Source organism: Photinus pyralis, unplaced genomic scaffold (genome assembly GCF_008802855.1).
Source record: "Photinus pyralis isolate 1611_PpyrPB1 unplaced genomic scaffold, Ppyr1.3 Ppyr1.4_LG1, whole genome shotgun sequence".
NCBI classification, from domain to species: Eukaryota; Metazoa; Arthropoda; class Insecta; order Coleoptera; family Lampyridae; genus Photinus; species Photinus pyralis.
The window spans coordinates 58,361,327-58,388,152 of NW_022170249.1; the positions used below are offsets into that span (position 1 = coordinate 58,361,327).

A 26,826-nucleotide genomic window follows, 5' to 3' on the forward strand; every position below is an offset into this window, starting at 1 on the left:
AAAAATGTCATTCATATTTTCGAGATATAACATGTTTTTAAAAAAATCGGATGTGGCAGCCTTAACAATGGATTTTGAAGTTGTTTAGGAATTCGAGAACAAGATCTCTTCCTTTATATAACACTATCAAAAATCGCACATAGGCATACTATCAGCTGGCAACATTGTCGTAGCATCGGTGCTTTCATCACACTGCATAAAAGACGAATTTACTGAATTGAAAATATAATTTTATACAATATGCGAGTGTAAAATCTGAAACTATAACAACAAACATTTTAGTAGATTTTTGAAAAAAATAAAATTATCACTTACATATCTCAAACACAAAAGACGGTCCTTAAGTGACAATTACAGTAAAATATGCTCATTTAAAATAAAAATGGACGTGTTAGAGGATTTTTTCAAAAACGTACGAAAAGATTTTGTGTGATAGTTCCATACTTTACACTCGCACTGTATAAAATTACTATATAGGTATGGCGCTTTCTTTCGGTGATCCAAACCATAGACATGAGTATTTTGGCATTAAATAAGTAAGATTACTCTATGTTGTAACCATGGTTCTAACACAATTGCATTCGAGATTAGAGAGCTAGTGGGTTGTGGGTATCTAGTTTTACCAAATTATCTTCCAATGGTTTTACGAACCGCGAGCGGTGAACTAAGAATGGGGGCGGTCCTGCCCGCCCGCAGGCGACCAATCGTCCCGTCTTCAGCGGGACGGTCCCGTAATGGCCAGCACAATCCCGCATTCTAAAAAATTAATAAATATGTCCCAGAATTATACCAATGCGTGCCGCGAGTCCGGCTTTTATAGTATTACCATAATATAATACAAATGGTATTACCCTACTTTACTCGTAGGCATTACCCAAATCCACGTAAACAAGGCAACGCCAGCGAGCGAGGCGAAGCAAAACCAAAACCTTTTTGCGCCAACCCGTATTTTAGTTCGTATTCCGTCCAATTGCCTTGCATTACGCGAGTCGGTGCCCCATCGCATCGAAGCGTTAATGGTGACTGACGACTGACCTGCATAGTATTTACGTATATAACTTCGCTTTTTATTGTATTATAGGTGGTTTTAATCGCCGTTGTTTATATCCGGTGTTGATAGTTAATGGATGGTAACTGACCATTAAGACATTAACACACTTATTTTAGTGTTCACCTATAAACTATAAGACGGCATAGTATGATTTTCCTAAGTTTGCGCGCACGCCATCGGTGCATTATTTTTTTATACATAGTAGGTATCTGAACCTAATATAAATACGAAAGTGTGCCTAAACGGTGTCGTCGTGTGTACTAGATGATATTCTATCCTTAAACTACCCAAAACGTTCAGTGGCTGCCTTGTGGGCTCGAAATAACCAAAAAACGGCAATTTTGGCCGCCATCTTGGATTTAAGGGCTTAAATGACAAAATCGGGTCTGGCAACAGGGCGTATCGTTTTGAGCGGGGGCAAATTAGTCTAGAACCGCCTGTTGCCAGTTTGTAGCACAAAACGCCGTTAGACATGATTTTAGAGAGCCTTTTTCAGAAATGTCTCCCTGACTATACAAACAGTGCCGCGTTTGTGTTTGTATACTGTAGAATGTAGATCGTTGGTGTAATGGGTATACCAACCACAATGCAGTACTGTTCGTATGGTATCTGACATACTTATTCTGGTCTATCCGTTGCCGATATGATGTAATACACCCATAGATTAATTATCTATGAATACACCGCGATGACGTGCGCGCAAACTAGAAAACTATATTTATATTTGAACTTTGACGTTTCTTTCGCATGCGCAGATTGTACGGAGATGCGTTTTGTCAACTTCGGACCGGTAACAAACCATTGACGTGCGGAGCCAGTCAACATAGGCGTGCTAATTTAAATTTATATTTATTACTTCATTATTCTTTGGATTGAAGAATATGTATAGTGCTTTCGTTCTAGCATTGCCGGTATGTAATTAGGAATTCCCACTTGTAAACTGTATGGTTCAAGATTTCGTAAAAGTAAGCGGTTCTCAAACTTTGGGTATGTCGCAATTAAATTAGACATCAATCATTCTATGTACATATCATGTATCACAACATTGGCAAATAAAATGTTTATAACCACTGATCTTCAAACTTGTAACAAAAGAAAAATATCATTATATCTCAATGGTTAATAGCCTTGTTTATCTGATAATTGCCCAGGGCGTTCAGAAATGCCCAACATTTAAGGTGAGAATGATTTACATAAGTTAGAAAAGGACAAGAACAATGTAGGGATGAGTATTCAAACATAAAGCGCCAACGACATACCGGCAATCCTAGAACGAAAATACTATATTCTGGTTTTATTTACTACCGAACCCTGCTGCGACTTGAGCTACCCGAAGCAGCACTATGAACTTTTAATTTTCCAACCCCCATTCCAATCAATAGCCGTGGAAAATTGGGAACATTATAATAAACACATACCTAATCTGCCTCTGTGACCTTTGTATATTTATACTCAAAGCTGTAACAGTATTTAGCTTGTGGATTGTGTAACAATGTCAATATAATAATCTCACTCGTTTTAACCACATACTGTCGTTAGTTGCTAAATTTCAGAAAATGGGACGGGTTTTTGTGATTGGGGTTGGAATGTCTAAGGTCTAAATAGAAAGTGGTCACTAATTTGACTAATTAGCATTATAATCTTTAGTTTGTAAAACCAGGAACAGGTGGTGATTATGTTGATTTTGCTAAGGAAGCTCTTTGCAAGGCTCTCAACGACGCAAACGTTTTAATTGAACAAATAAAGCGAGCTTACGTTGGCTATGTTTATGGTATGTGATTTATATTCTAAGAAAATGCAGTTATAACAAATAGGTGCCAAAGTCCCTCACTTGCATTCGTTTTTGGGAGCTATTGGTGATGTACGATTTTTGGGCGCATGTTCATGTGGGTGAGAGTTTTGGTGCAGACTGTATTTTGACTCATATGCGTTTCGAAGGCTATTGTTACAAATAAGAAATTTTTGTCTCAGATCTAAGTCCAATCTACGTATTATACGTAGTGTCGGAAAGATTGTGTACCTACCTCTATAATATCTGCGACTTTAAATAGTATAAAGACTTGCTGCAAACCGACCGGCTGCTTGTATCTTGAAAGATAATGAAACCATTCAAAAAGTATCATATAGATTAGGTAGGGTACACAGGTAGGTACTTACTTTTTTTATTAGGAGATTCGTGTTGTGGTCAGCGCGTTATTTATGAATCCGGAATGACTGGCATGCCTATTTTTAACATGAACAATAATTCTTCATCTGGAGGTACAGCACTACACGCAGCGAAAGAGGCCGTAGAATTCAGTATCAGTGATTGTGTACTTGCTTTGGGATTTGAAAAAATGGAGAGAGGAACTTTGAAACACGATGTATGTTAATTCACCAAAAGTACAGTTTACAGTATACCTATAATAGTTAGTTGCCTTTTTTTCTATTTAGAGATTATTTTTAGTTTAAAGACAGAAGCAGTCCGTTAGAAAAGCATATTCGTATAATGTCTGATCTTCATGGACTCAGCTCTGAACCTTTTCCTGTTCAATTGTTTAGCCATGCCGGTATGGAGCACGTGAAGAAATATGGAACTCGATTAGAACATTTTGCGAAAATTGCTTACAAAAACCACAAACATTCCGTAAACAATCCGTAAGTCTGTCTCTAGGTTGTATTTTAATTTTAAGCTTGTGAATTTGAAGATATGCACAATGTCGCGATGAATACAGCTTAGATGAGATTTTAAAATCACCTAACATTTTTGGCTTGTTAACGAAACTACAATGTTGTCCAATAAGTGATGGTGCTGCAGCTGCAGTTTTAGCTTCTGAGCACTTTGTGCGAACTCATGGTTTAGAAAGTCGAGCGGTTGAAGTTTTAGGAATGGAAATGTGTACCGATCTTCCGTCTTCATTTGATAGAACTTTCATTAATTTAGTAAGTTTTTCATTTGTACCTAATTTAACAGTAAATGAATTTACCAAACGCGTAGGTCGGTTTTGATATGACCAGAACAGTTGCTCAACGCTTGTTCCAAAAGACAAACCGAAAACCTTCCGATGTTCAAGTTGTTGAAGTGCACGACTGTTTTTCAGTGAACGAATTACTCACTTACGAAGCTTTAGGCTTGTGTGAACTTGGGAAAGCTGGCGAGATGATAGATCGTGGTGACAACACTTATGGCGGAAAATACGTAGTGAATCCAAGCGGTGGTTTAATATCAAAGGGTCATCCACTGGGAGCGACAGGTATTGCTCAGTGTGCAGAATTATGCTACCAAATTCGAGGTGAAGCAGGAAAACGACAAGTGGAAGGAGCGACGTTGGCATTGCAACATAATTTGGGTTTTGGTGGTGCTACCGTTGTTGCCCTTTATGCATTAGGGATGTCTTCGCAATATAACGACCAAACCAGAAAAGAAGTTGCAATGGCAAAAGACGAACTTGGTTTTACAGTAGCGCCGTATTTTAAAATATTGGAGCAAGTTTTGTTGCTGGATGAACAAAACACGATTGACAAATTTAGGGGTATTTATGGGTTTAAAGTACAGAAGAGGACCGGCGAAGAAGGATATTGGCTAGTAAACACAAAAACCGGAAAGGGTACTGTTGAATTTAATAATATTTCTGATAATATCTTATTTTGAGCCGTTCCGCTTTTACTACTAATTTACCTACCTATTTAGTTAAACCTGATGTTACCTTCATGTCAAAAGAAGATGATATTGTAGACCTGCTTACCGGAAAATTGGACGTCCAGCAAGCGTTCTCTGAAGGAAAAATCAAGTTGCATGGCAACATCGAGCTCGCTTTAAAATTAACGGAGCTTCAAAAGATTGCACTTCAACAGTTAGTGCAAAGTTGTAATCTTATACAAGAGTGGTGCTTGCGTTGGAGGATACCTTCAATTGAGAGAGTAGACTTCTTTATTATAATAAACGTTAAAATAACTTGTTTTCCGAAAATCGCTATGAAACCTTTATTTAATGCCTACTAACGGGCGATCAATAATGAGGTGTTGTCGAGTCACCTTTGGAAGTTAAGTACGATTTCCTTAGACCATATCATTGAATTTATAACTATCAATTCAATGACCATATTATAGTACATGGACTGCTATTAGCTCTATGCTTTCAATACAAAATGGGTGGTCATGGATAGAGGGCACTGTAGTCGTGGGTATGTGAATCTCAGGGTAAACTAAAGTCGTATGAACACAACTCGCATCGCGTAAAGAGTAGCTTTTATGGTAACCGCGTAGTACAGGAAGCTTTAAATACACTTGATTATCTTCTATACGTCCACAAATAAGAATATGTTTGCTTTTTTTGCCATATCTAAACGAATAATTAATTGACGTTTGTTAATTTATAGGTTGAAAGTCTCACATCGTATCTAATCGGACAACTTCGGACAGGCTCGTTTACCCTGAAACTCACATACCCAGGCGATGTCCTTGACCATATTTTTGTTACAATTAGCAGTTCATGTACTATATGGTCTAAGACGATTTCCCCTGTAAACAAAAATTCCAAAGATGACTCGACAGCAACTCATTTTTGATCGCATACTTAGTTATATCACAGATCTAAACACAGTGTTTAGATCTGTGGTTATATGCAATGAAAATTTTAGTTTCCATAACAGTGGCGGTAGGTAATACTTTTCTTGACTATTTTTCTTGTCGCCATTCACTTTACCAGGCTCCAGTCAAAACCGACATAATAATATTAATAAAAAGGTTTATATCATTAGACATTTTATATTAAAAGAAGACGAATTTAATCAGCGACGTCGGAAGTATGGGTCAGAGGGGGCGAGTCGCCCCCTCCGTTTTTACACAAGGGGGGCCGCGCCCCCTCTAAGAATGAGTAATTAAATCACTCAAAAGCGACTAACACGTCTTCTACTGCATGTGCATGCAGAAATTACAAAAAGTGTAGAAGTAGAGGATATACAGGGTGTTTACGGTCTTCTCTGTAATAATTTAAGTGGACAATGCTGATTAAGTAGTAGATTGCTAGATTAGTACACAGATTAATCGTTTAATGTATAAAATAAAACAAATATTATCTCGTTTATTAAATTTTTGCTAAGGTGTTTTGGGGTTTGTCGACTCCTTTTGAGCTGTAATGCCCTTAAAATGATCAGAGAAGACCGTAAACATCCTGTATTGAAAAGATTTGCCAGCAAAACTGCGGAAAAAAGGAAAATTTTTGGGATATAATAATAATAATAATATATGACCTTTGTGCCTGCTTCTCAACCGCTTGTGGATGGGACCAGCGCAAAGGAAACCTCCAAAAGACGTATGAAATGGGACGAAGGGATGAATCGCTTCATTTTCGGTACGTATCTGGAGATCACGAAGATGGAAACGGACAGGACAGCATACAGAGGTAAACTATATCACGCGTTCATTACACAATACCCACATTTAGCACACTTAACAGAACAACGCATTGCAGACCAACGTAGAGTTATCATTAAAAATACACTCCTTACATTAGACACACAGGAACAAATCAGGCACGAAATTGAAGCACTACTCAACACAAACAACACACTCATCGTACAAGATAAATACACCCGTTGTAAACAACTCTGAAATACAGACAAATATCCCTAGATGTCCAATGTACGTGTGTGATTTTTTTTTTTTTTTTTTTTTAAGGACCCTACATAACTTCACCAGACACAGACACAGACACAGACACTAATCGTTACTTGATTTTAATCCGTGCGATTAGTTAACCAGGCCAGACCTGAGTTCTCACAAGAAACACCGACCATAATAATAATAATAATGTTGGTAAGTGTGAATTATCTCTAGATTTCCAATGTGAGTGTGTGAATTTTTATTTTATTTATTTATTTATTTTATTATTATTTTTTTAGGACCCTACATAACTTCACCAGACACAGACACAGACACTAATCGTTACCTACTTGATTTTAATCCGTGCGATTAGTTAACCAGACTAGACCCGAGTTCTCACAAGATACACCGACCATAATAATAATATGCATTTATTGGCAAATGGAGTTCACAAACTAACAAAATTAATATGTCCAATAGCCAAAAAGACTGTATCGCCTAAGAATCTAATCATCGGCGTTCTTCCTACAGCCTCTCACAGTAGAAAAAAACACAACAAACAAAATATAAAATATACATGAACAATAATATATATACACAACAAACACACTAGCCAACCAAAAGTAAGACACATATAATACTAAATGTTACAGACCCTCTGCTATGTCTTATTAAAAAAGATAAAAAAAACAAAAGAAAAAAAAACAAACATATTCGCACACCACTTACTACCTATAGCTAGTACTACTGGGAATGAACAACACATCACCCCCAAAATCGTTCATAATCATGTGTCTTGCTAATTCTTCGATAGGTTGCTGAGAAGTGTCTCCCTTAGCTTCTTTTTCACGGAGAGTGGGGTAGTACCAAACCGTATTTTGTTGCCGATAATGTACGTATTAATTAATATTTAATTTTTTATACTTGCTTTTCTTTACAATGCTCAATAGTGCAATAAATAGGAACAAAATCTTTGTAACTTTTGTATGTTCTAGTTCTTCATTATTTTTTAAATAAAATATTAATGATATATGGCTATGGTTTTCTCAATCGAGTCAAGTGCCTCTGAGTTGCTCATTTGCATATAACTAGACATCCTCCGACACTTTTTTTAAATTTTTTTCAAAACTTCTCTTTCCAAAATACATTATTTGATTGATTAAATAAACAGGTTTCAGGGTCACTTAAAGAACCCACTGCTTTGCATTAATTCCTACACAATTTTGCATGGGAGGAACCTTTCAGACTCCATGGTCGCTGATTTTTGCCCCCCCCCCAACCGTTATTCACTTCCGACGTCGCTGAATTTGATACAAAACTCGTCAGTAAAATGATAGTACCATAGTGTAACTGTAAGAACACTATTGACATTGCTTAACTCGAAAATTAAAGCACTGCCACGAAAGGGCCTCGTATTTTCTGATAATGGCGACGTAGCTTACATACAGTGAATTTTTTTTAATGCGAACATAGGAGTTTGCATGCAATGTAATTTCCCTATGTTCGATTTTTAAAAAAACACATCAATCTATGAGGTGTGCGCGGTTCACATTCCCAAAACGCTCAACTTGTGTGACTATGAACAGCAACTCTACAGTTTTTATGATGAAAAGCACTCGGTAAGATTTTTTAAAGAAGCCATGTGAGGCCATAGCAACTTTAGGATACATTTTTCTTAAACTTACGATAACTTGACTTCACATGGCACGCGCTGACATCACAATTCATTGTGAACCAACCTTCAATTATTTGTAGGTCATGTGCACCTGGTATTCTACTAATTTGATCTATTCAATACATAAATGAAGAAAATAAGAAAATAAATAACGCAAACAATTACAATAAATGTTCGAAGTATCCTCCTTGACATTCTAAGCAATAACCTAACCGATTTCGTAATTAAATTGGACGGCGGTATTTTTAAAAATGTGACAGCTGTCAATTGTATCTACTACTCATTTGAACTACTCAATAGATTGATGTGTTTTTTTTAAAATCGAACATAGTGAAATTACATTGCATGGATACTCCTATGTTCGCATTTAAAAAAAATTCACTGTATGTGGCTAAGATGCAGAACGCTTGCCCATTCTTTCAAAAAAAGTAGCGCGGTAACCAACTGTCAGAAATGTATGCATTTTCATAGGTATTTATTTGAATATTGCTAGTCTTGTATGAATTTAATTGTCTGTGTTATTGTATACTCCTTTTTATTCTGTAAATTGGCGTGTCATTATAACCATTTAATGGTATATCTCGACCAAGATAATATTTCATTACGTTCCATCACATTACGTTACGTACCGTTACATTAAGTTACGTTACTTTACACTACATAACGTAACGTTACCGGTTACATTACATTACATTACATTATTCACAGATAAGAATACTTTGCCAATCGCATCATCTTGGGATAGTCCGGCATTCTACAGGCTGAGTCATAACGTGTAATGACAGTAGACAGACGAGCAGATTCCCCTTTATGGTAGCACAGTTAGAGCAAATAAGGTAAACCGAAACTTCAAAACCGATGCTAGTTCTATGGACCGAGACACCGAGTCATGGATTTTGCAGACGAACATTTTGTACTTGCACACCTGCAGATTCTTAGGAAATGTATGCAGGAAAAAAACCTGAAGCCATTCTCCTAGTGTACCTATAAACCACCAACATTTTTGGTGAAATTTACAGCGATTTGAAGATTTTTGTTGCAACAACAGAAAATTAGACGCTTATGATTAAAATAGTGTGCATACTTACCCTCAGTAGACGTGTGCTCAGGCACCTTCCCTCTGTTAAATCACATATACGTGACTTTTCTTTATTCCTTTCAAGCAAAGGGGTCATAGGACATAGGACATGCTGACATTGTTTTTTGTGCTCAATAACCTGAAAAGTCTCATCGAAAGAGAAGATTCGCGACTTGAAAGTTACCATCGTAAGGATCTTGGATTTTTCCGTTGCTGTTCTCTTTGTACGTACAGGCCTCTGACCGATCTTCGCATTCCATTCGCATTTGGGTTTCTCTGTTTACTCCTGTTGATTCACGTACCTACGCGTTGTGCTGATCGGTGAACCCTGTGGGTAAGAGGCTCATGGTTCCTCCTCTCGCAGGTTCTCAAGGTTCGAGGGAACGTTCCGAACAATGCGCTTGGACCTTGGTGTTCGTAATCCATGTCTTCCCATGGATCTCAAAACCTTCCGACGGGAGAAACCAGAGACTTGGAGAAACAGCTTTCATATGCCCTTTCACCTTTTGCCTACGAAAATTGAATAACCAAACTCATAAATATGTCATATAACTCCATATCTTTGCTTTGCACACAAGGGAGCACTAATACGAGTTGTACCATTACCACCTGTAGGGAATGGTTGTACCTTCTAAAATAAATTTCAGCTAGTGTCATGATGTCTACGAATTTTGTTTTTATTAGAAACAATTTTACAATTTTATACCTGCCTACAGAGAGATACTTAAAAAAACGTATGTAATATAAAATGGGAGACAAGAAAAAGCAAGCAGACGACGACGACAGAGACTATAGAGTTGAATTCCTGTTCAATTACTTGTCAAAATCATGGAAACTAAAAACCGATAAATGGAATAAGATGTGGGGAACGGATGAATACGCCGTAAGTTTTGTCATCATCAACCGTTCACATAACGTCACCTTTCAGAGAATAATTCTAAACTTCTTCAATAAAGCCGATGCGCCCAGGCTCATAATGATGACCAATCTCGGCGGCCAATTGGTTCCCGTTACCGATTTTCCCTCAAATTTGAAGACGAAGTGTTCGTACTTTATCCGAAAAAAGAACGCCGTTATTACTGCGACAAATATCAGGGAGGTACTTTTTATGGGCGACAAATCCCCAAAGCCGATTGAAGAACTGTCGGCTTTGGTTGAACACGGTTTACTACCCTTTATCAGTAATCCGGATAATCGGGCACAATGGCCATCTGAAGTTGTGGAAGATATGATCAAACATGTCTACGCCTTCAAAAATAAGCTTATTCAGGTAGAGTTGTGATTTCGAAGTGATCATCTAATTCAAACTCGTAGATTAAAGGAGCTATACGTGGACAAACTGTGCTGCCTATGCCGCCCGGAATTGACAAGATTTATGACGCTTCACTGCAGTTTAGAGAATCGGGCGGCGCGGAAGTAGATTTGGGGTTAAAATCCTCAATCGAAGGAAGCGTACTTCAGTGGACTTCTTTGTGCAATGATGTCCTGCAGCAAACGTCGGAGGAAGCACTCGCGCACGGAGAAAATCCCACGCCTATTGCGGAATTTAACTTTTGGAACAGCAGATTGAAAAACTTGGAGAGTATTTTCGATCAGTTCCGAGACCCAAGAGTGAAAAAGATGATCCTTTATTTAGAACTGACCAACAGCTCATATTTATCGTGTTTTAAATGTATATTTCAAGACGTTGTAGCGGCGATTCTTGAGGCAAAGGATATATGTATGTACCTCAAGGCCGTAAGACCTCACATTGAAAAGTTGGATGAAAGCGAATTTCTGGAAACGAGACCTTTTATTAAACCTCTAGTGCACTGCTTAGGGCTACTCTGGGGGAACTCTCAATACTACTGCACGAGTGCTCGAATGGTAACATTACTAAAAGAAATTGCAAATCAAATTATTATTGCTGCTTCGACACAACTGGATCCGGGGTCGATATTCCAAGTCGAACCCGAAGATATGCTCATAAAGGTCGACAAATGCATAAACCTGATCGAATTCTTCCACTCATGTTTCCACGCAGTCCGTGAAAATGTAGCCTCTTATTTTCGAAAAGCCGAATTACAACCTAAACCGTGGACTTTTCATCCAAGGACTGTATTCCAACACTTGATGGACTTTACCGAACGATTGCGGCTCGTACGATCTATTATCGCCACAAATATAGAATTTCAGAAATTAGAAAAGGTTGAAATTGGTGGTATCAAAGGTCGCGTTCTTTCGAAACAATGCGAAGAAATTTTTGAAGAATTTACCAGAGTTTATGTTCATTTCGTGCAAATTACTTATGACTTTTTAGATCCTGCGAACAACCAAATAGTCGCCGACAATGAAAGATTCATGGAGAAGTGTCAGGATTTTGACTCGCGTTTGGCTTGTATATTCATACAGGTCTTTGATGAATGTTACAACATGGAAAGCATTTTCAAATTTATCAACATATCTGGTACGCTATTGGACCGGCCCGCTATAAGGAACGCGATAATTGGAAAGTATGCCTTTTTAATACAATACTTTTCCGAAGAAGTGGACATGGTGAAAGTTCTATTTGACGAAGGCAAAAAGAATGGTATACCAATAAATCTGAATTTCCCTCCAGTGGCCGGTATTTTGTGGTGGTTGTACAAACTGAAGCAAAGGATACTCAAACCTGGCGAAGATTTTAAATTGTTGGAAAACAAAATCGTCGAAAGCCCCGACGCTCTATATGCGTTCTCTAAATGGGAGCAGATGTTACTTCTCATAGACGATGAATTCTCAAAAGTGCTATCCGAATGGATGGATCGTGCACCAGGCCAAATCTCAACAAGTTTAAGCAAACTTCGCATAGTTCGAAATGGAGAATTAATTTCGTTAAACCTTGACGATGAATTAGTTGCGATTTTACGTGAAGTTAAGTATATGAAAATGTTAGATATCACCGATTTTGCGCCGGACATTGAAGAGCTATTCCAGCGAAATGAAGAATTGTTCCAAAGCTGTCAGCAACTGAACACAATCGTGGAATATTACAATCACCTCAAGACGAATACTTTGCCTGAAGAATATGCGTTATTCAAAGACGAAATGGATCAGATAAATGTTCAATTGAACGTTTTAATCGATTCGATTGATTGGACAGTAAACAGTTGAGTAAGGTCATATATTAACCGTTTTTGCAATATCGTTTTCTAGGTGATGAGTTTGTGAAGAACCTATACGATAACATAAAGCAGCTGTATGACCGTGTCCTCGCAGCGCAAAAGAACATTGGTAGTATTATTGCAGAAATTCAGAGTTGGGGAAAGGAACCGCTCTACGAACGTAAAGAAGGCTTGTGCAAGAACACCTTACAATTAGATGACAGACTTGAGCGGCTAAACAAGCGTTATGGGCAAATAAGCGCAACCTCACGTAATGCTGTGTTTGCCCTCCAACTTAACTACAAGCTGTTTTTTAACATTGAAGATGAACCTGAGGAGATAGAAGAAGTTCAAGTAGTCCCCAAATCAATTACTTAAGTAACCATGCACTTATTGCACTTATTTTCAGGAAGAAGTTCTGGTGGAGGAACCTAAAGAACCTCCCGGCAAAAAAGGCGCCAAACCTGAACCGAAAAAGGACAAGAGAACATCAGAAATTAAACCGCACGAGTCCAAAGAACAAGAAGCCAAACGCCTAAAAGAAGAGGCAAAAGAAGAACTGCGCCAAAGCAGGGAGTTGCTATGGAGGCCTTACGAAATGCACGTTGATAACTTAATCCTAAACGTAATGTTAAATGCAATTAAAACCAGCGTAAACTACTTGGAAGAGGAGTCATCGACTGTCAAGAACCCAAACTTATTTCCTTTATTCGAACTTCTACTGGAAATTCACGACGACGAAGTCGTGTATGTTCCTTCTATTGATCCTGACGATATTTCCGGTTTTTTGAATCTGGTAAGGTCACTTATTGAGGATATGTACTGTATGGCAAAATGCATGGCGAGAATTGATAAAACGAACGAGGACCCTGATTACCTTAACGACGCGCTTGCTTGTGCGGATATTAAAGACACAAATCTACAATTCATAGCGCGCGTGAAAAGCGGCATGGAAGCGGCCGAAGAATATTTAGGTATTTTTGACGATTACGCTTATTTATGGCAGGACGATCGGCGGGAGTACTTGCAATATTTTTTGCGATTTTCCAGAATGCTATCGTATGAAGAGATCGAAATGCTTAAGGAGGATGAAACGGCGATCAAAGAAAGACCCCCAACAACCGTTCAATTTAAAGAACAAATTGATGTGTACGACGCGTTGTATAAGACGATTCACAGTTTCGATTCAGAAAGGATTATATCTGGGTGGTTACGAATCGATGTTAGACCTTTGCGGCAGGCGGTCTTGAATATAATTTGCAAATGGGGCAGTATGTTTAAACAGCATCTTTTTGAGCACGTTATCAGTAGTTTGAGCGAGTTGGATTCGTTTGTGGCTGAAGCCATCGCTGCATTGCAAGTGGAGCTCTCGGAAGATGATTATGAAGGTCTTCTATCGGTAATGGGATATTTGGTTAAGATTAGGGACCGACAGACGGCGACCGACGGAATGTTCCAGCCAATAAAAGAAATTATGGAGTTACTTAAGGAATATGGCGTAGAGTTTTCTGAAGAAATATACATTCAGTTACAGGAGTTACCGGATAAATGGAACCAATGTAAAAAAGTAAGTAGAATTAATTGAATGATATACATTATACATCATACCATTGATTATACACACTGTATAATCAATGATTATACCTACCAATAATCTATTTTCATACATTATAAGTACTACAGGCGTCGCGTCGGTGACACACAAACATATACGTGATGACATTATAGATTGCCTAAAATAGTACAATATATATCAAGGTAGAGAAGTACAGTATTATTGCCTGAGCACCAAGATTACATCTCGAGGCGCTTTCGCCGAGGGGTGTAAGGTGGTAATATATGGTAATATGGTACTTTGGTAATATGCACTTAAATTCGTCTGTATCTACCATTATCCGTTCCCTATACTTGGTATTAATCACACCTTACCTTACCTTTGAAATCACACTAACTTCCAACAATTTGTATTTTGTGATATTTCGAGTTCACTAGGATTTTTAAACGGTGTGCACAATGTATTACGATTTTAATCGGAGAAGTCCATCTGTAATAAACAAAAGGGGCCGACTGACTGAATTATACATGAAGGCAGGCCCACTTTATATCTTTTATTTATTTATTCATTTATTTGTTTATTTATTTATTTATTTATTTATTTATTTATTTATTTATTTATTTATTTATTTATTTATTTATTTATTTATTTATTTATTTATTTATTTATTTATTATCCTTCTCTTGTTCTGGGCCCTCAACAGGCATGCGCCCAATTACAGAGTGGCCCGCATAATGCTATTTAGAGGTGCCTCTGCAGAAGGTCTTAAGTTGGTCTATACTACTCCGGTATTTACCTTACGAATTAGGAAAACTGCAGGAAAACCTAATTCGGAGTAGCCGGTAGAATACTCGTAACTGGTCTAAGGTAATTTCCATCTCCGCCTGAAGCTGATTTTTTTTACAGACTGATGATAGGTACTACTAATGACTTAACGGTGTTTCGTTTTTAAATTTTTTCTATAATTATAAGATTATCTTATTATCTTAACATTATAAGATATCTTATAATTAGAGAAAAAATTTAAAAAAGAAACACTCTCATAGTCATTGGCTGTATCTATCATTAGTCTGTAAAAAAATCAGCTTCATTCTTCCAACGGTAACCTAGTTATATCCGTAGAAAGTTCGTGAAAAACCGACTAAGAATTGTTTTTTTACGGAGTTATCAAATGCGCGCGATTTTTTTAAATATTTTTTTAAGAGCTATTATCAACGTTTTCATTTGGTGTATAACTTATTATCTCGAAAAACAACCTTTCAGAATTGGTACCGCAAGAAATACCCGCAGCGCCTTAAGTCATATGACCTGAGGCGGCAGACGATCGATTTTAGCATACTCTGATAGGGCAAAATGGAACTCCATCGGTTAAAATTTTGATCATTTTCGTTCAGTGGATTTCGTGCTAGCTCCCCTACTACGAGTACCTATAGAATTTTTTGGATCAAAACTGAGAGGGGCCCTCATGATTTTAATGGTAATTATATGTATTACCGTTGAGTGAAGATTTTTTCACTCGGCGGTATTACATTTACTGCAAAAAACTCGTGTTGCTTTCACTGCATCATACCGTGAGTGAAAAATCAGTCAACCCATGTTTTTTCCCAACAATCATATCTTTTATCACAAACGTGAACTGGCTCAGTCCGGATCTCCGCTCAAGTCGATCACGTATGTTATTGAGTCGTTCGAACTATTACTTAGGGATCAAAAGAATTCCACTCATTGGGTGATGTTGTTTCCGAGAGGGTGTTGATTGCGGTACATTATGTCCTCAGTCTATCCAGTTTTGGTTGTCCCCTCTGGTTCTTCTCAAAGAGCTCATCTTGTTTGGAGTAACAACCCCTTCCTGGTACGAAGGTTGGGAATGTCTACGAATTATTTTGATTTTTTGATTCTCCTTCCTTTCTCATCGAATGGCACGACTTTAAGCGTCTTTATCTTGACATAACATTTTAATAACCCGAGCTCGGTAACGTCTATATTCGAGCATTATTGTGAAGGACGAATTTAGTTTCTGCTTAGAATTTGACTTACCCGAAAACGGAAGAGTTTTTATCAATGGCCTTTTCAAATTCCAAAGAAAATTAGCCGTTAATTTCCCTCCAAAATTACACATGCGTAATGGACAACTACACAGTCACACAGTCATTGTGTGCAATCCAATCCAATTACAGATTAATGTTTTTATTTGTCGAAAATTGGTCAAAATTTACTGGACTACCTAAATCTAGATTTAGCAAAATGTTGGAATGATCGACCCTTTAATTTAAGCGCCCTGTATACCTTCTAAGTAGTACTCAATGGGGCAATACATAAAACGTAACGAGCATAACTGTGATGAAATTCAAACATCCAACTCTATTTAAGGGTTCCCGTTACAACGAGAGACGTATCCACTGGCAATGTGAAAAGTTAAGCGTAAATATCTCGAAAATGGAGTGTCGAAGGAAGCTTGATTTTTTTGGCATTATACAAGGTGTTAATAAATGTTATGCAGATATTTCAGGGGGTGATCATACTCGTCAAAATAAGAAACAAGTACAAATTGTGCACAACTCTTGTGCAGATAAAGCATGTTTTTTAACACCCCTACGCCCTAAACGCTCTTTGTGAGTAACATCGTCCGATGCTCCGTTTTCGACATTTTCGCACAAACAGTTTTGACCCTACTATTAGATATTTTTAACGTCACCAATGTGTATATTAATTTTCTTACATACGTCCAAATCGCCCTTTGTAAGGACCCTCCTCCGGCAATGCGCTCTTGAGATATAAGGAATTATATCCGATTACGATAAGGAGATGAGGAGGATTATGGTTGGTAGAAATTTTTTGTTGAGATCTTTCATTGGAGTACCTATCATGCAGGATAAAACCAGCCCCCCCCCTCCCTATATTGATAAGGGGTAAGAAAGAAGGGCGGTAGTTGGTAGAAAGAACCTCTTCTAGAGGATCATAAAAAACTAAACAAATACAGGGTGTTCAATTTAAAAAATATGCTCAACATGACATAACTTGAAATGACGTCATTCGAAACAAGTATAAATTGTGCACAACTCTTGTGCAGATAAAACGCATTTTTTTTAACCGAAATAGCTTTTGGTTTGACATCACCAATGGATATATTTCTTGCAGACATCTCAATCGCCCTTTGTGACTACCCTCTTCCGACAATCCGTTCTTGAGGTATAAGGGAATATACCCGATCACGATAAGAGGTCGAGGAGGAGGCTATGGTTGTAGAAAACGTTCCTTTCGTTGAGACCTTTAATTAGTTAAAATACAATGAGAGATACATTTACCCCCCCCCCCCCCCCCCAGACCCACACTTTTTAGCGCATTTTTGAAGAATTACAAAAAAATGTGCTATTGTTTGCGTTTTGTCCGTCCGTCCGTCCTTAGGTAGCCTATATCATTAAGGTGTGCCAGACGGCCATCAAATTTCGCCCCCCCCCCCCACACGAATTATTTCCTGAGATGCTGTTTTTGAAAGTCAAACGTGCATAACTTTTACAATAAGACAACCAAAAAATTACACACTGATGTGTTGAGTAGCATTTATTACGAATTCAACGATATACGGCACACACAAAAAAAAAAAGTTGGAAATTGTTGGTTTCACCAGAATGGTGCACCCACGCACAACACCCTTAATCGTGCGAAAATACCTGGAAAATAAAAAATTTGTGCGATAGGTATTCTCGAATGATTAGGACGTTGTGCTTAGAAGCCCACCATCTGTTGAAACCAACAGAGTTGCCATCTTTTGATTTTCTTGCGTGTACATCGTTAAACGGGATCGAAAAACCGAAGCGAAGCTTCGGTTTTTCGATCCTTAAATAAGGAACTCAACCGTTTACTCGATTTTCATTTTTAATTTCGTTAATTGTACTACCGATTTTGTGAAAATTTTATCGTACGTTTTTTAAGCGATTTCGCATCGATTCTGAGAATTTGGGACCTGGGAAAATTCGCTGGGTGGCTGGGGAGCATCGTCGTCGAGGTGCGCGGGCGCGGATAAAAATTTGCCGTTTCCATACGGTTCGAGTTACGGAGTCGAGACGCCGGTTCGGGGAGTTTAGATAGTTGGCGCGACTTTCGGTGGGGTTAAGGAAATTCCCGCGGCACCCGTCGGGGTAGCTGCCATAAGAAGCGAAAAAATTGAAAATTTTAGAAAAAAATTCGTAACTCGAAAACTAAGTCAAAGATCCTATAGGGGTTTTCTGAGGTCTTGGCCGACGTCGAGGAGCGTATTTGTGCCGGGGTGCGATTCAATTCTATGGTCCCGTTTGGGAACCGCGCGACCCGGAGGGCCTCTCTCGAAAAGGTGGTTTTTCGCATTTTCCAACTTTGACGCCTTCTACAGGCCGAACCGTTAGAGTTAGAGCAAAACGTACAATTGCGCGATTGTAGATCTCGACGAGATCTACGAGACGAGGGGTCGCGGGTCGCCCTACCACCCCCCGGAGGGGGGTGAGAGGTGAAAAACCGGAGTTTTTGAATAGCGCGTTCCGGCGAAGAGATACGGGCTCGAAATCGGCTTCGATACCTGCGGGCAAGTTTTCTCTTTCTTTTTCCGTTTACCTCGAGGAGGTAACTCGGACGACGGCGCCGTGGTAAATTTTCTCCCGAAGGTCTGCAAAAGTCACGTGACCGCTTCGTTTTGTTTTTCGCCTACATTAAGCGCCGAAGATTGCCGAACGCGCGCTAACCGCTTTTTAATTAATTGCGAGCTTAATTTTGGACGGAGAATTTCGATCGAGGTCTCAAAAATTCGAGAAATCTACGAGGAAAGTGTTAAAATCGGTTTCGAGACGGTGCGTGATCGATTTGTGTTCGAAATTATGTGATAAAGTTTACGTGTCGGTTAACTGTCAAACGGATTCCGTCAAGTTTTAAAAGTGCTCATAAACCTAAATTAACGTATTAAAATGATCGGTAAGTGTTCGAAATTGATTATTATAAAGTTTAAAAGTGCTTCGAATAAGTGTGGAGTAAATAAAGTGTGTTTAAATAATTTGCTAATTTATTACGTATTCTCGTCGTACTTATAGTGGTTTAAAAGAAGTGTTTGTGGAAGTCCCGGTAGCTTAGCGGTAAGCAGTTCGGACTTTCAATTTGACGTTTGCGCGTTCGAACCCGATCGTGAGCGCGTTTTTTTTTTTGACAAATTTTTTGTATTAATTATAATAATATATTATAATGTTACAATGGGAAAGTTACTGCTGAAGATTTAATTTATATGTAGCGAATTGCATTTTGGCCATATCTTGAAATTTGAAGTCGTTAGAAAGGTTTTTAGGTTAAAGTTTTCGTAGACGCGTAAGTTTTTCGGTTATAATTTTTTTAACAGACTTGCTAGACGGGTACGTTCAATGGGGAATATTTAGCTCGAATTATGAGCTATCATGTGCACCGCTCCCCGTCCGAATCGATCGAAAAATAAAGGCTCTGGAAATTTTTTTCTAAAAAAACGTTTATATCGCGTGTTTGCCAAGTTTCTTTTATAATTATTTTTGAACGTTGCTTTGTAGGTCTGTACTTACAATGGGAAAAAGGTAGCCTATTTACTTCTCTATTGGTGACGCCCTATCGGAAGACGCTCGGGATTGGAACTAATCCCTTGACGAGGGGTTGTTTTGATATACGATAATGGGGAAATCGCAATTATTATTATAATTGTTATACCTGGGGACGAAATTTTTTGAAAATTTGTAAATACGATCGGTACGTTGCGGTGAAGAAGATATGCGAAAATGAAGGAAATCTCGCGAGGGGTTTTCTCCCACGCGGAACTCCCGTATTTGTGATTTCACGCTCCGGAAGTTAAACTGTAAGCGCTTAGAGCAAGTTTTGAAGAATTCGTATAGGGCAAAGGAAGGAAGAGACGAAAAACCCCAAAAAAATATTCCTCAAGAATTAAAAAAAAATTGTCAATTCAGTCTGCTCAATATAATTTTCTTACATTACCAAAACTTAAACTGAGAAATTGTCTTTGTAGAACAGTGAACAGTGCGAGGCGAAGCCGAGCTATGGACCGTTACAAATCAGAGCGAGGCGAGGCGGCTAAGCCGACGGAGCCGAGCGTATTTGTCATCAAACCCAAAAAGTGATAACAACATTAAAAAAATCTTATGTGCAGATTTGGATTGAACAAGTTGAATAGAAATTTTCAAAAAAAGGCACTTATTATAGGTGATGTTTCCAAAAAACAAAAATATTCTTCAAAATTTCAAAAAAATTGTCAATTCAGTCTGCTCAATATAATTTTCTTACTGTACCAAAACTGAAACTGAGAAATTGTCTTTTGTAGAACAGTGAACTGTGCGAGGCGAAGCCGAGCTATGGACCGTCACAAATTAGAACGAGGCGAGGCGATTTTGGTCAAAAACAAAAATAATTAATTTTTCGTCAAAATTTTTTGGAAAATCGCCGTTTTCATATCGATTTCGATTTAACGCACTTGCGATCGTATCGTAGGGACCGCGGGGCAAATTTATAGAATGTCGCCTCCAAAGTGATCGTTTAGTATCGAAAAGTCCCCGGAAGTCCACCGGCGAGTGCCCATTTTGCGCCCATTTTCGTGAGCATTTTCATTTTTTCTTCGACGTCCTCTCCCGGAGACGCCATCGATTTTTTGGGGGAGGTGAAGGTGTCGTAGGATGGTCCCGTCCTTTCTCTTTCGATCGCCGGGTCGACCTCTCGAATACCTCGAGTATTGGCGAAATTACGATTTTTTCTGTAATGCGCGCAAAAGTCGAAAAACAAAGGGCGCCCTCTACCGCCGAAACCGTAAATCTTTTATTAGAATTTTTTTCGTTTTTGCAATCTCCGCGCCAAAACGCATACGATGACGTCGAAAAAGCGTCGATTTTTGACAATTTTTTTTTTCGATTTTTTCGAAGGAAGGGGATAGTATGGAAATATTTTCGTTTTTAATTTTTTCGCATAACTTTCGAAGTAGGGCTCGTATTTCGACGAAACCTTTTGTAACGTGTCCTTTGAGGTAAAATGCAACGTCCGACGTGTCGATCGCTCGAATCGGGGACGTTTTTGAATATTCGAGTTGCGCACTCGGGAATGTCGATTAAGCGATAAATTTTTGGAAAATTTCGATTCAAAAGGTCGTCTCCGTACGCGGGCACGCAGGAACTCGATATTTTACGTCGATCTGAGCCGTCGACGCGTCGCCGGGCGTCGTCTGGCACATCGAGATGCGAAATAAAAGACGTCGCTCAGCTTCGGCGGCTGCGCTAATTTTTGAACGTTGCTTTGTAGGTCTGTACTTACGATGGGAAAAAGTTAGCCTATTTGCTTTTCTCTATTGGAGACGCCCGATCGGAAGGCGATCGGGATTGGAACTAACCCCTTAACGATAGGTTGTTTTGATATACGATAATGGGCAAATCGCAATTATTATTATAATTGCTATACCTGAGGACGAAATTTTTTGAAAATTTGTAAATACGATCGGTACGTTGCGGTGAAGAAGATACGCGAAAATGAAGGAAATCTCGCGAGGGGTATTCAACAACAAGTTGAATAGAAATTTTCAAAAAAATCACTTTGTATAGGTGATGTTTTCATAAACAATATTCCTCACAAATTCAAAAAAATATCAATTCAGTCTGCTTAATAGCATTTTCTTACCACACCAAAACTAAAACTGAGAAATTATTTTTATTGAACAGAACACAGTGCGAGGCGAAGCCGAGCTACGGACCGTTACGAATCAGAGTGAGGCGAGGCGGCGAAGCCGCCGGAGCCGAGCGGATGTATCCTCAAAACCAAAAAGTGTTATCGAAACTAAAAATCATATGTACAATTATGTGCAGATTTGTATTCAACAGGTTGAGTAGAAAAATCACTTTGTATAGGTGTTGTTTCCAAAAAAAAAACAAAAATATTACTCACAAATTCAAAAAAATTATCAAATCAGTCTGCTTAGTATCATGTACTTACCACGCCATAACTGAGAAATTGTCGCTGTTGAACACTGAACAGTGCGAGGCTTTTTTATACCTACATATTTTATATATACTTCTTTAAAATACAAATTTAAAAAAAACTGAAAATGAAGAGTGTGGCACCAAACAGCTTGGGACGTTAGGTTATTTGTAGATTAAAAAAAATTTTTTTTAACTTTTTTGAAAGACAAATTCAAACAAAAATTATAAATGAAGCTAAATCGAATGTGCCACCAAGCAGCGGTGGATATTAGGTTATTTGTAAGCTTAAGATATTTTTTTTTTACTTTTTCCGAAATAAAAATTCTTAATAACAAAAATTATAAATGAAGCTAAATCGAATATGACACCAAGCAGCGGTGGATATTAGGTTATTTGTAGATTTTTAAAATTTTGTTTAACTTTTAAAAGACAAATTCAAACAAAAATTATAAATGAAGCTAAATCGAATTCGTGACACCAAGCAGCGGTGGACATTAGGTTATTTGTAGATTTAAGCTATTTTTTTAACTTTTTTCGAAATACAAATTCAAAAAAAATTCTTTTTAACCGTTTCCCCAACCAAATAATATAACCAAAGACTTTCGATTCTTAACACACGCGTCCTGTACACCAATGCCGAGCGAGCCGAAGGCGAGTTCGGCATAACTCTGGCCCTCCCTTAGACTCGTCTCTCTACGTCCACAGTGGCAAACGACATTTACCAATGCCCAATAACACACCAATTCCGGAGCCGAACGGATATCTCCTCAAAACCAATAAGTATTACCATTTGTGTTTTATGTGCATTTATATTAGGAACTGGAGTCAACAAGTTGAATCGAAATTTTCAAAAAACTTTGCATAGCGATGTTTCCAAAAAACAAAAATATTCTTCATAAATTAAAAAAAAAATGTCCAATCAGTCTGATCAATATCATTTTCTTACCACACCAACACTGAAACTGAGTAATTGTCTTTGTAAAACAGTGAACAGTGCGAGGCGAAGCCGAGCTATGGACCATTAGAAATCATAGCGAGGCGAGGCGGCAAAGCCGCCGGAGCCGAGCGTATTTGTCATCAAACCCAAAAAATTATAATAAAATTTAAAAAATCTTATGTGCAAATTTGGATTGAACAAGCTGAATAGAAATTTTCAAAAAAAAGACATTTAATATAATTGATGTTTCTAAAAAACAAAAATATTCTTCACAAATTCAAAAAAATTGTCAATTCAGTCTGCTCAATATTATGTTCTTACATTACCAAAAATGAAACTAAGAAATTGTCTTTGTGGAACAGTGATCAGTGCGAGGCGAAGCCGAGCTATGGACCGCGACAAATCAGAGTGAGGCGAGGCGGCGAAGCCGCCGGAGCCGAGCGTATGTCTCATCAAAACCAAAAAGTGATAACAGTATTTAAAGTGTTATGTGAATTATGTGCAGATCTGGAAGCAACAAGTTGAATAGAAATTTTCAAAAAAGTCACATTGTATAGGTGATGTTTTCATAAACAATATTCCTCACAAATTCAAAAAATATCAATTCAGTCTGCTTAGTAGCATTTTCTTACCACACCAAAACGGAAACTGAGAAATTGTCTTTGTTGAACAGCGAACAGTGCGAGAAGCAGCCGAGCTATGCACCGTTACAAATCAGAGCGAGGGGAAAGCCGCCGGAGCCCAGCGTACATATGTCTCATCAAAACCAAAAAGTGTTCCCAAAATTAAAAAATCTTATGTGCAGACGGGGATTCGACAAGATAAGTTTTTCTAATTTTGGGAACACTTTTTGGGTATGATGAGATATACTCGCCTCGCTCCGATTTGTTACGGTCCATAGCTCGGCTTCGCATCGCACTATTCACTGTTCAACAAAGACAATTTCTCAGTTTCAGTTTTGGTACAGTATGAAAATTATACTGAGCAGACTAAATTGACAATTTTTTCAAAATTGTGACGAATATTTTGTTTTTTGGAAACATCACTTATGGGAAGTGACTTTTTTTTGAAAATATCGATTCGTTTCCAAAATACAAAATATTCCACAACTTTGAAAAAATTGTCAATTTAGTCTGCTCAATATAATTTTCTTACTGTACCAAAACTGAAACTGAGAAATTGTCTTTGTTGAACAGTGAACAGTGCGAGGCGAAGCCGAGCTATGGACAGTAACAAATCGGAGCGAGGCGAGTATTGTTCCCAAAATTAGAAAATCTTATATGCAATTATGAGCTGATCTGGAATCGAAATTTAACAACTTTGTATATGTATATGATGTATCCAAAAAACAAATTTAAAATAAATGTTAATTCAGTCTGCTCAATATCATTTTCTTACCGCATCAAAACTGAAACTGAGAAATTGTCTTTGTTCAAACCTCATAGTGCGTGTTGACATCTGACAAACGAAAAACATAAATCATTTTACACTATTTCTTGCAGTAGTGTGGTAAAATGAAAGTGCGCGGTAGGTAGGTTCATCTAATTAAATTGTGCAAAAATCTTATTGCGCCGAACATAGATTACATCTCCAAAAATTAATACACAAACGTATAATACCCCTCTTTTCGGCGATATCTGTGCAAAATATACTCACTCTAGCGCAGTCTTGAAATGCGAAGCATTTTTACCAACCTATGTAATGAGATTGACCATTGACATATCGATGCTTTTTTGAACCGAATCAAATTTCTTTTCCCGTTTTAGAAAATTGTAACAAACATTAAGCAAAAAAATAACAAAAAAAAATAAAAAAAATAAAAAATTAAAAAAAAATTTAAAAAATGGACAAACGGTAAACCACATAAAGAAACAAAAAAATAATAAAATAATTTTAAAAAAATATAAAAAAAATTTTAAAAAAAATTTTTAAAAAATTCTATACGGTAAACAACAAAAAAAGGCGTACGTTAATTAAACGGCGCCGATAGGTCCGTAAGGACCTATCTAGTTGCTTAAAATAAGAAAACAACCCGTTAACTCGATTTTGTCGAATTTCTACAAAACGGCCTGATGAAATTTCCCAAAAATTTTGTGGCGGCCGCGGCTCCGGGCCGCGGTAGCGGCCCGGGCGGCGTCGCCCCTCGAACTTTAGGCCTTCCCCCCCCTCGGCCCCCCCGAAGTTTTTGCGTTTTGCGAGGGGTCCACGTTAAATTCGCGAAGGGGGGGAAGGCGCGGCGCGACGCGCGCGCCGCTCCGGCTCGGGACTCGGGAAGGACCGGCCCTTCGTTCGACTGCCGAACGGCGGTCCCCGGGCCCCCCGTTCGCGGGGGAGGGCACCGAAAAGATTTTCCCGTTCGCGGGCTTTACGGTGGGTTTGCGGGCGAATGGAACGCAGGAATTTTTTTAGATTGGCGAATTAGAAGGGCCGTCCGGTCCTCTCGCCGTCCCGTAATTATGGGAAAACGCTATTCACTTTTAGGGGGTCAAAAGTGCCCTCGTCTGAATCCGAATTTACCTCCCATACGTCAGTTGCGGTTCGAGTTTGCCGTTCGCTTCTCGGCGTCGGAATAATTTTTTTTTTAAGAGAATAATATTACGAAAAATAATTCTCGATCGCCAAAGATGTTGCGCGTGAGCGTCGCGCGCCGCCCGACCGTCGGTATTAGCGTCTTCGCGATTCGAAACGCTTTTGCACGCCCGGCCACCGGCGATTACGATTTCGGCCGGGACGGAACGATGGCAGCACGGACTCGTATAACGTACAAAACGCAACTTCCTTATTTACAGAGCGATTTGCACGAAACTTTGGTGTTAGGTCCCTCTAATACAGGCAATTAAAATGCACTTTTCAAAATTCGCACTGCGCCTGCGCAAAACGCAACTTTCTTATTTACGGATCGATTTACACGCAATTTTGGGTTTAGGTCCTTCTAGCAAAAGCAAATAGGATGCCCTTTTTAAATTCGCACTGCGCCTGCGCAAAACGCAACTTTTTTATTTACGGAACGATTTACACGCAATTTTGGTTTTAGGTCCCTCTAGCAAAAGCAAATAAAATGCAGTTTTCAAAATTCGCACTGCGCCTGCGCAAAACGCAACTTTCTTATTTACGGAACGATTTACACGCAATTTTGGTTTTAGGTCCCTCTAGCAAAAGCAAATAAAATGCAGTTTTCAAAATTCGCACTGCGCCTGCGCAAAACGCAACTTTCTTATTTACGGAACGATTTACACGCAATTTTGGTTTTAGGTCCCTCTAGCAAAAGCAAATAAAATGCAGTTTTCAAAATTCGCACTGCGCCTGCGCAAAACGCAACTTTCTTATTTACGGAACGATTTACACGCAATTTTGGTTTTAGGTCCCTCTAGCAAAAGCAAATAAAATGCAGTTTTCAAAATTCGCACTGCGCCTGCGCAAAACGCAACTTTCTTATTTACGGAACGATTTACACGCAATTTTGGTTTTAGGTCCCTCTAGCAAAAGCAAATAAAATGCAGTTTTCAAAATTCGCACTGCGCCTGCGCAAAACGCAACTTTCTTATTTACGGAACGATTTACACGCAATTTTGGTTTTAGGTCCCTCTAGCAAAAGCAAATAAAATGCAGTTTTCAAAATTCGCACTGCGCCTGCGCAAAACGCAACTTTCTTATTTACGGAACGATTTACACGCAATTTTGGTTTTAGGTCCCTCTAGCAAAAGCAAATAAAATGCAGTTTTCAAAATTCGCACTGCGCCTGCGCAAAACGCAACTTTCTTATTTACGGAACGATTTACACGCAATTTTGGTTTTAGGTCCCTCTAGCAAAAGCAAATAAAATGCAGTTTTCAAAATTCGCACTGCGCCTGCGCAAAACGCAACTTTCTTATT

The 26,826-nt window shown here is 38.4% G+C and overlaps 3 protein-coding genes across 9 annotated transcripts in view; all 3 read left to right on the forward strand.

Moving 5' to 3' along the window:
- The window catches only part of LOC116158809 (uncharacterized protein K02A2.6-like), a 217,487-nt gene that overhangs the window by 36,991 nt on the left and 153,670 nt on the right, over positions 1-26,826 (forward strand). The gene's annotated exons all lie outside the window — the stretch shown is intronic.
- On the forward strand, positions 1,812-5,187 carry LOC116158810 (non-specific lipid-transfer protein-like). Of its 7 annotated transcripts, none has more exons than XR_004142821.1 (8): positions 1,812-2,822; positions 3,023-3,167; positions 3,221-3,414; positions 3,498-3,688; positions 3,739-3,973; positions 4,029-4,638; positions 4,722-5,092; positions 5,128-5,187. XR_004142821.1 is itself a non-coding variant. In XM_031471656.1 (7 exons), the coding sequence occupies exons 1-7, from the start codon at positions 2,608-2,610 to the stop codon at positions 5,030-5,032; spliced, it is 1,704 nt and encodes a 567-aa protein (XP_031327516.1). In that variant the 5' UTR covers positions 1,812-2,607; the 3' UTR covers positions 5,033-5,094. The 7 variants fall into 7 exon arrangements, 1 of the variants encoding a protein (XP_031327516.1); XR_004142818.1 differs by lacking the exon at positions 3,023-3,167 and having other exon boundaries at positions 1,812-2,646; positions 2,699-2,822; XR_004142819.1 differs by lacking the exon at positions 3,023-3,167 and having other exon boundaries at positions 1,812-2,646; positions 2,699-2,822; positions 4,767-5,092.
- Positions 8,708-14,094, forward strand: LOC116164103 (dynein beta chain, ciliary-like). The gene is made up of 5 exons (XM_031478232.1): positions 8,708-10,270; positions 10,316-10,657; positions 10,702-12,514; positions 12,562-12,863; positions 12,919-14,094. Exons 1-5 carry the CDS (start codon positions 10,136-10,138, stop codon positions 14,092-14,094), a joined length of 3,768 nt encoding a protein of 1,255 aa, XP_031334092.1. The 5' UTR covers positions 8,708-10,135.

What these genes read in the sequence shown, in the direction of transcription:
- LOC116158810 (XM_031471656.1), top strand. Translation starts at nt 2,608, where the DNA reads ATGGGACGGGTTTTTGTGATTGGGGTTGGAATGTCTAAG. An exon ending in TTGGGGTTGGAATGTCTAAG is followed by an intron (nt 2,647 to 2,698) that starts GTCTAAATAGAA and finishes TATAATCTTTAG; the next exon opens with TTTGTAAAACCAGGAACAGG. An exon ending in ATAGAACTTTCATTAATTTA is followed by an intron (nt 3,974 to 4,028) that starts GTAAGTTTTTCA and finishes CCAAACGCGTAG; the next exon opens with GTCGGTTTTGATATGACCAG.
- LOC116164103 (XM_031478232.1), top strand. Translation starts at nt 10,136, where the DNA reads ATGGGAGACAAGAAAAAGCAAGCAGACGACGACGACAGAGACTATAGA. An exon ending in GATTGATTGGACAGTAAACA is followed by an intron (nt 12,515 to 12,561) that starts GTTGAGTAAGGT and finishes ATCGTTTTCTAG; the next exon opens with GTGATGAGTTTGTGAAGAAC. An exon ending in AGGAGATAGAAGAAGTTCAA is followed by an intron (nt 12,864 to 12,918) that starts GTAGTCCCCAAA and finishes ACTTATTTTCAG; the next exon opens with GAAGAAGTTCTGGTGGAGGA.